The following is an 8,150-nucleotide window of genomic DNA, read 5'->3' as shown; positions in this document are numbered from 1 at the left end:
AACGGACGCACTCGGACGAAATGGGTCGGCGCGTTGGAGTTGCTCGAAAAGAACACATTTCAGCAAGTCTTTGGACATGAAGATACTCATTTCAGCAAGTATTTTGGATGAATATACCCTTTTCAAAAATATTTATCCGATGAAAGAACTCACTTCAGCTGATATTTGTTATACCAAAACCACTTAAGCAAACAATGAAAGAACTAATGGCAATAAAATGGATGCCTTGTTATGGTTTGTGTAATGCTCCAAACAAAGAACAACCACAGCCTTTTGTTCATCCTTTATCGCACTCATACGCACCAGATTACATTAGTTCTAGTAACACGTGCACGTTCTACGCATTTGGAAGTCTCAAATGCATACACCGATACACACTGGATACACAGAGTTTGGCACGTATAAAATACGTATACGCCAAGTGCTTTTATCTTGCCATGATTTATTAATACCAGGAGTATATGTATTACTCATAACGAACAACGAATGAACAAGTGAGATACTGTGTACACTACAGGGTTCCTTCCAGAAAAACATATATAAGATCAAAAGCAGCAGCCATTATGGTCGGATTAATATTATCAACCAGCCGCCCCGTCACTGTCTGACCACTGGGAACAGGCACCCGTAGACCTGCACAAAACGAGAGATTTTATTTTACAGTGAGTCAAAAATGCGGTGAACAGGAAGTAGTAGTGGCAGCGTCGGCGTCAAACTGTATACACGCGTACGTACCTTGGACAGGAAGGATTTCTTGGGCTTCCTCCGCGGGTGGCCCCACGTGGGCACCACCCGATCCGGCGAGAGCTGCCGCTTCGCGACCGGCGGCACGTCCGGCGCGGCGGCCTTGGCGACCTCCCGGTGCCGCTTCACCTTCTCGAACTGCACCGTGAAACCCTGCGCCGCCGCGTTCGCGTTCTGCTCGTCCCACACGCCGAACTTGGGCACGGCCGACGGGGCCTTGGCGGCACGGGCCTGCGGTGCGCCCTGCCCCGGGCGCCGCTCGTTCACCGGCGGGGGGGCCTGCCGCGGCGGGGACGCGGCGACCCTCGGCGCCGGCGCCGCTTGCTGGTGGTGCCTCGGCACCGGGGCGGCGTACGCGCCGGCGACCTGCTGCTGCTGCTGCGGCTGGTGGTAGCTGCCGCCGCTGTTGCCGTACCGCGGCTGGTACGGCCTGGGCGGCGAGAACTTGCTGGCGCGGCTGCTGACCTCGGACGCGGCGCTGCTGCCGTTGCTCCCGTTCCGCCGGTGGTAGCCCCCGTGGCCGTGCTGCGCGGGGTAGTGCTGCGCCGGTGACGGGTGGCCGTGCTGCGCGGGGTAGTGCTGCGCCGGTGACGGGTGGCCGTGCTGCGCGGGGTAGTGCTGCGCCGGTGACGGGTGGCCGTGGCCGTGCGAGCTTGGCGGGCGCGATGGCACGTTACCGCCGAGGTGGTCGTAGTGCTGCGCCGGCGCCTGGTGCCCGTGCGAGCTGGGCGCGCGCGAGGGCACGTTCCGGCTGAGGTTCTCGTAGTACTCGTAGGGGTCGAACTCTTGGTCGTCGTGCCCCCTGGGCGCTGGCGCAGCCGGGGGCGCCGCCGTGCCCGGCACGGGCGCGGCCTTGTTCTCGCGCACCTTCTCGAAGAAGACGGTGTAGCCGATGTTCTCGGCGTCCCACGACCCGAACTTGGGAACCACCGGCCCTTTCCCCTGCACGCACACGCACCACGCCAAAATCTTAATAACACGATAGTATAATTTTACAAATACAAATTAATCTAATTTTGACCTCATTTTTCATTTACTTTCCTCGTTGGTTAAAAATTCAGACCAGGTCGAACCTTAATAAGTTCCAGGTTGTAATTGGCGGCGCTTAAAGATGAGGAGGAAAAATTAGGTATGACACCTATGTATGACAGCAAGCTCCCAGCTAAGGCCAACCAACGTACGCATCGTCGGAACTCGTGTCGTCAGCTGTCACATTACAGATACTCCGTATGTCAAACCCAAGGACAGCTAGCTAGCGGGTAATGAACACCAAACTAGACCTGGCAGTGCCAAATGCACCGGATAGTAGGCATGAGAGGAGTGGCTTGGACGTCTAATTCTAAACAATCAATCGTCCATCCCAAGCAAAGCTAAGCTCGGTCTCCTTTTCCCCATTCTGAAGAATCCTTCTGCTCGAGGATGAGACCGATCATGTTGGATGGATCTGAGGACGGAGCATGCCATGTGCCCCAGCCCTCCATATCATGCCCAGATCCGTGAGCCCTAGCTCCTTGTCTGCTGCTGCCTAACAATAACCATGTGTTGCCAACTTGACGCTCGCACATGGGGACGGCGGCACCGCCCCATGATCCATCATCGTTCCATGCCCAACCATGGTCAATTCCATACGGCCGTACGTGTACATACATACTACTCCCCTATTGATCACAACCCATTATGCAAACGCAGCAATCATGGGCCAAAATTATAAAAGCAAAACAAATACACGATCAAGCGGCCATGACAGTGTCGGAATCATACATGCATACATGCATGCACTGAGTAGGAGTAGACAGTAAAGCATCGGTAACCACAAAAGGGGAGATGTAAACGTAGTGAGATAGATAGATACTCACGGCCATTAAGAAATGATGATGATGCCCGGCGATGAACTGATCAAAGAGAACCTCTTGCGATGCTTCTTTCTCCTCCCCACTCTTTTTCTCTCTCTCGCTCCCCTCTCGATCACAATTGACGAGAGGAAACGAGGAGGAGAGAGGGAGCCCGAAGGGAGGCAGGCAGGAGCGATGGAAGGGGCAGGATGGTTCTTATGATTGGAGTTTCAGAAGCCTGCTGGAACTGACAGCGGCCTAATTAAAGGGAAGCGCACAACGGAACAGAAGAGTTCACGGGACAGCACACACAGCTGTGTGGCGATGGAACGCGGCGGAGCAAGGTGGCAGTTGGAATGTGCTGTGCATTTTATGGAGGGGGACACTGGAAAGCAAGGAGGACGGTGCCAAAGGAACAGCTCAAAGCTTAAAAACCTAATCTCCCACCTAACTTAACCACAGGGGAGGGGAGAGGACGGTGGTTGTTGCGGCCATGGCCGCTTCTTAAATGAATCCTTCTCGCCAAGTTGCCATTATCATCCATCCTCAACCGGGTTGACCTGGTCAAGGCAGGAAAACAAATTGCAATTATCTAGCCATACGCCATTTACTTTGTTATTGTACTAGTATGTATAAAATTGTGTCTCTGTTGAGTTGTTCCTCGGAGATTTTTTTTTCCAGGTTGGCAACCAACATCGTATGACAGGCTTATGTTTTCAACCGAATCTGTTCTGGCTTCTCTATCTTTTGTTTAGTATGAGCTGTAGATAACAGCAACTTTGACAATTTTAACCTTGGGACGAAATTATTTCACAGAATGAACTGGGTGCGAAACTATTTCACTCCCCTGACCTTTTTGTGTAGCGCCCGCCACGCCGGCGCCACACCGTACTGTGCAGCGCCTAGCGCGGCGGCGTTGCACACCTGTCCACCGTGGCAGCCCCTGGGCCTGCACCCAGCAGTGCAGCGCCTCCGAGCTAGGCGCCACACATGGAATGTGCAGCGCCTAGACGCTGGGCGCCACACATGGAATGTGCAGCGCCTAGACGCTGGGCGCCACACATGTAATGTGCAGCGCCTAGCGGCTAGGCGCTGCACTATGACTTATCCAGCCACTTTGCTGGCCCCCTCCCCCACCCCCCCCCCCCCCACACCACACACTCTCCCACTCTCTCCCCGAGCTTTGGCCCCTCTCCCACTCTCTCCCCCTCTCAAATCCTCTCCCAAATCTTGCAAATTTGAAGAATTTGTCCGTGGATTTCGAAGTCAAACCCTCCCTCAATGTAATATTCTCCGATCCCCTTGTTTTGATCCAAGTAAAGTTCTCCCATTGCTCATTTGTTGCTAGTTTGGGGAAACCCTAGTTTTGTTTGGATCTAGAGATTTGCATGGAGATGTGAGATGTTTGTTTGCCAATTTCTATGATTAGGCTTTGTTAGTATGCTAGGGTTATTCTTATGGGTGTTCTTATGTTGGTGCTAGAGTTAGGTTTAGGGCTAGGGTTATGGTTATGGCTATGGTTATGGTTAGGGTTAGGGTTAAGGTTAGGGTTAGGGTTGTTGTTTGATATATATATATTAGGGTTTGTATTCCGTGTTTATCCTTGGATTAGTCTCATGGAAGCAATGTTACCTTGTGTTCTTTGAATGCTTATAGGGATGGGAAGAACATGTGTGTTTGTTCATCATGGGGACAAAGACGCCTTTTTGAAAGGCAATATAGAACCGGACCCGGATGAGCTTGACATGGTGCTTGATAGTAGTCCTAGCTATGTGGAGCTCTTGCAACAAGTTAGGAAAGATTTGAATTGGATGGACCCTAGTGATATCATTGAGTTGGAGGGAAGGCATAATGTTGGTTTTGGAATGCACATCCGTTGGAAGACAATGCGTGTCAACTCGGAGCAACGTTGGGTTGCATACAAGGAGACGGTGGCCGAATCACTAGACAAGGCTCTTGAGTTATTTGCAACGAAGAAGGTTGATTCAAGTTTGCATTTGGACTTGAACCGGAACCCCTCCCCTTTGGTTGCTAGTAGCCCCCCACCCTTGAAGCGAGATGAAATTGTTGAACCTCTTTTGACCCAAGAAGTGAGGCCAACATTGAGCCCGTTTACAAACAACCAAGATGAAGCTTTGCAAGAGGACAATGATGAGTATGCGGACGATGACAATGAAGTTGATCTCCATGACAACAATGTGGGTGATCTCGACAAATATCATTTGCAAGAGACAATGGACCATTCCATCCCTTTTTCCCGTGCATATGCATCGGACTCGGATGACGATGGTCCCGATGAACAAGTTGATGCGGAGGGGTTCACGGTGAAGGAGGCTGAAGCTTTCGAGAAGGTATTTGGTCGGGATCATCGGACTACATTGTTCAAGGATGTTAGTCTCGCGGATGAAGCCGTGGTAGATGGTGGCCAATGTGTACCTCTTGGGGTTAGGCCAAGCTCTCACCATGATTTGGTAGACGACAAGAACCGGATTGCTGAAGGTTCTAAGTTCGAAACCTTGTTGGAATTGAATATGTGGCTCGACAACTACTCGGTTACGCATTATCGTCCACACAAGGTGGTGAACTCGAACGTCAATGTGCGCTACACGGTTGCATGTGCATGTGAAGATGAAATATGTCCGTGGATTGTGCGTGCAAGACCATGGAAAGGAGGTCCAACTTGGCATGTAGTGAGTTGTGTGCCAACTCACTTGTGCCAAGGCAAAAGGGTGGATGGCAAGATTGTGTCCTAAGACCACAAACAACTCACGTCCGAGTTCATCGCTTACAGGCTCTCCAACTCAATATCCACACTTCCAACAATGAGCGTCCAACATGTCATTGATCTTGTGAAAGCCATCTTTCATTACAAGGTGAAATATGGCAAGGCATGGAAGGCGAAGAAAGCCGCATTTAAGATGTTGTATGGTACATGGGAGGAAGCATACAACCGAATCCCTAGGTTGTTGTTAGCCATGGCCGCGACAAACCCGGGCATGTGTTCATGTGGTCAAGCCTCATGGGCACCAAACAACGGTTCATGAAGGAAGGAAAGTCGGAGTATTTGGCCGTGCTTTTTGGGCGTTCGAGCAATGTGTGAGGGCTTTCGAACATTGTAGGCCGGTCATCGCAATTGATGGCACGTTCTTGACCGGACAATACAAGGGCACCTTGTTGGTTGCGATAGCAAGTGATGCCAATAACCGGGTGTTGCCATTGGCATTTGCTTTGGTTGAGGTGGAAAACAATGACAACTGGGAGTGGTTTCTGCATCTTTTGAGGACGAAGGTGTTACCCGCTCAAAGGGAAATTTGTGTCATATCGGATCGGCATCCAGGAATTCTTAACGCGGTGGAGATTGACATTCCCGGGCATGCTCCGTTGCACCATCGATGGTGCATGAGGCACTTTTGTTCGAACTTCTATAGGGCATGTGGCCTTAAGGAGTTGGCCAATGATCTTCAAGATTGTTGTCTCGCTTTCTCCGATAAGCGCTTCGCCACTTTGTACAACAAATTGCTCGCACACAAAAAACTTGATCCCGGGGGTCAAGACTTTCTCAATAGGCACATTCAATACCGGAACAAGTGGGCACGTGCTTTTGATGAAGATGGCCGGAGATACGGTCAAATGACAAGCAATATGGCCGAATGCTTCAATAGGGTGCTCAAAGGTGCACGTGGATTACCCGTGACGGCAATAGTTCAATACACATTTGACAAGATGAATGCGTACTTTGTAAAGTACTCGATGGAAACCGATGCACAGATAGCGGGTGAGAATCCACGGAAGTACAAGTACAAGTTCCCACCCAAAGTTGATGAATGGTTGGTATTTCAATCACGGAAGGCGGACTCAGAAGAAGCTATATTATATGACAACGAAGAGTGGAAGTACGAAGTGAAAGAGCCAGGAGGAACCACAAACGATGGCCGGCAACATGGAGGTTGGGCTTTCAAGGTGTCGTTAACACAATGTGATTGCACTTGCGGGAGGCCATTGTTGCTTCATCTCCCATGCTCACACTTGTATACCGCCGGTCGCGTTAGGAATGTGGACATCAATCACCCACGCACCGTGAGGGAGTCGGAGTTCTCAATCATGACGGTCAAGAAAACATGGGCTCCCTGCTTTCACCCATACTTTGACCAATCACAATGGCCGGAGTATCATGGAGTTCAACTATGGCCGGATCCGGAGTTGAAGGTTGTTAAACGGGGCAGACGTAAGACAAAGCGTCTTAGAGGCGACATGGATGGATGGGGCCATGGTGGCCGCCGCGAAGCAGGCAACGATCAATTCCAAGAGCCTCGTGAGAGCTCCCATTGTGGGGAGTGCAAAGGTCATGGCCACAACAAAAGAAAATGTACGAAACCAAGGAAAAAGTCCAAGAAAAATGATGCAAGCACAAGCCAACAAGGAGCTACACAAGGGAGCCAACCAAGTGGTAGCCAACCTAGTGGTAGCCAACAAGTGCCAAGCCAACCAAGTGGTAGCCAACCTAGTGGTAGCCAACAAGTGCCAAGGCAACCAAGTGTTAGCCAACAAGTGCCAAGCCAACCAAGTGTTAGCCAAAGAGGATCTAGGCAACAAAGAGGTCGGCAACTAGGACTTACAAGAGGCCGTGGTGGTGGTAGAGCTCGTGGTGGTGGTCTAGGCCGTGGTGGTGGTAGAGCTCGTCGTGGTGGTAATGGCCGTGGTGATGGTCTCGGCCTTGGTGATGGTCTTGGCCTTGGTGGTGGACTTGGCCGTGGTGATGGACAAGGGCAAGTTCGTTATAGAGGAATGTTTGGATACCTAGATGGACCGTTTCCGTATGTTCATTACTAACTATAATGTATCATATGTTCTTATTTTTCCATATGTTCTTCTTTTTCATATGTGTTTCCATTTGTTCTTATTGTCCTTACTAACCATTATGTTGCACTCATTGTAGGTATGGCAGCTTCCCAACCCAACAAACCAACGATGAAGGAGGATGGCGAAGATGAGATTGCGGGATGGTGGGAGAAGGCTGCGAAGAAGCTTAGAGAGGAGGATGCAACCAAGCTAAAGAAGAAGAAGGAAGAGGAGCTTGAGAAGGAGAGGAAGGCAAAACAGAGAGCGTCAATGCGATGCGCGCTAGGGAGCAAGCGTTGGTGAGGAAATGTGAGAAGGCACAGAAGAAGCGTCAACAGGATTTTGAAAAAAGAACCATGAAGCTTTGGGCAATTGCAGCTGAAAAAGAAGAGAGGGACAATCAGATATTCATGGAGAGGGTGGTTAAGGAGGCTCACCTCATAAGAAAAAGGGAGGAGGAAGAGTAAGAAGAGAGGAAGAAGAAGAAGGGAAAGGGGCCTTGCTCTACGCAATAGAGCTATGTCATACTCTTCGATTTAGTTGTGAACTACTATGTGCCATGAACTACTATGTCTCCTCCTCGATTTGGTTGTGAACTACTATGTGCCGTGAACTACTATGTCTCCTCCTCGATTTGGTTGTAAGAACTACTATGTGTCGTGAATTACTATGTCTCTTCCTCGATTTGGTTGTAAGAACTACTATGTGTCGTGAAGTACTATGTGTTATGAACTA

General features: G+C 50.3%; 1 protein-coding gene and 1 long non-coding RNA gene across 2 annotated transcripts; one reads left to right on the top strand and one right to left on the bottom strand.

The window, feature by feature from the left end:
* Positions 1-425: 425 nt before the first annotated feature.
* LOC109754619 (uncharacterized) lies at positions 426-3,036 on the bottom strand. The gene is made up of 3 exons (XM_020313535.4): positions 2,601-3,036; positions 736-1,686; positions 426-633 (listed from the first exon to the last, which is right to left on the bottom strand). The coding sequence occupies exons 1-3, from the start codon at positions 2,604-2,606 to the stop codon at positions 598-600; spliced, it is 993 nt and encodes a 330-aa protein (XP_020169124.1). The 5' UTR covers positions 2,607-3,036; the 3' UTR covers positions 426-597.
* A 707-nt stretch (positions 3,037-3,743) lies between these two features.
* Positions 3,744-8,150, top strand: LOC141025348 (uncharacterized). The gene is made up of 2 exons (XR_012186827.1): positions 3,744-3,859; positions 7,513-8,150. It is a non-coding gene; the product is annotated as an uncharacterized lncRNA (long non-coding RNA).

Source organism: Aegilops tauschii, chromosome 6 (genome assembly GCF_002575655.3).
Source record: "Aegilops tauschii subsp. strangulata cultivar AL8/78 chromosome 6, Aet v6.0, whole genome shotgun sequence".
NCBI lineage: Eukaryota > Viridiplantae > Streptophyta > Magnoliopsida > Poales > Poaceae > Aegilops > Aegilops tauschii.
The sequence above is the reverse complement of the archived record's forward strand: the minus strand, read 5'-3'. Positions and strand labels throughout refer to the sequence as shown.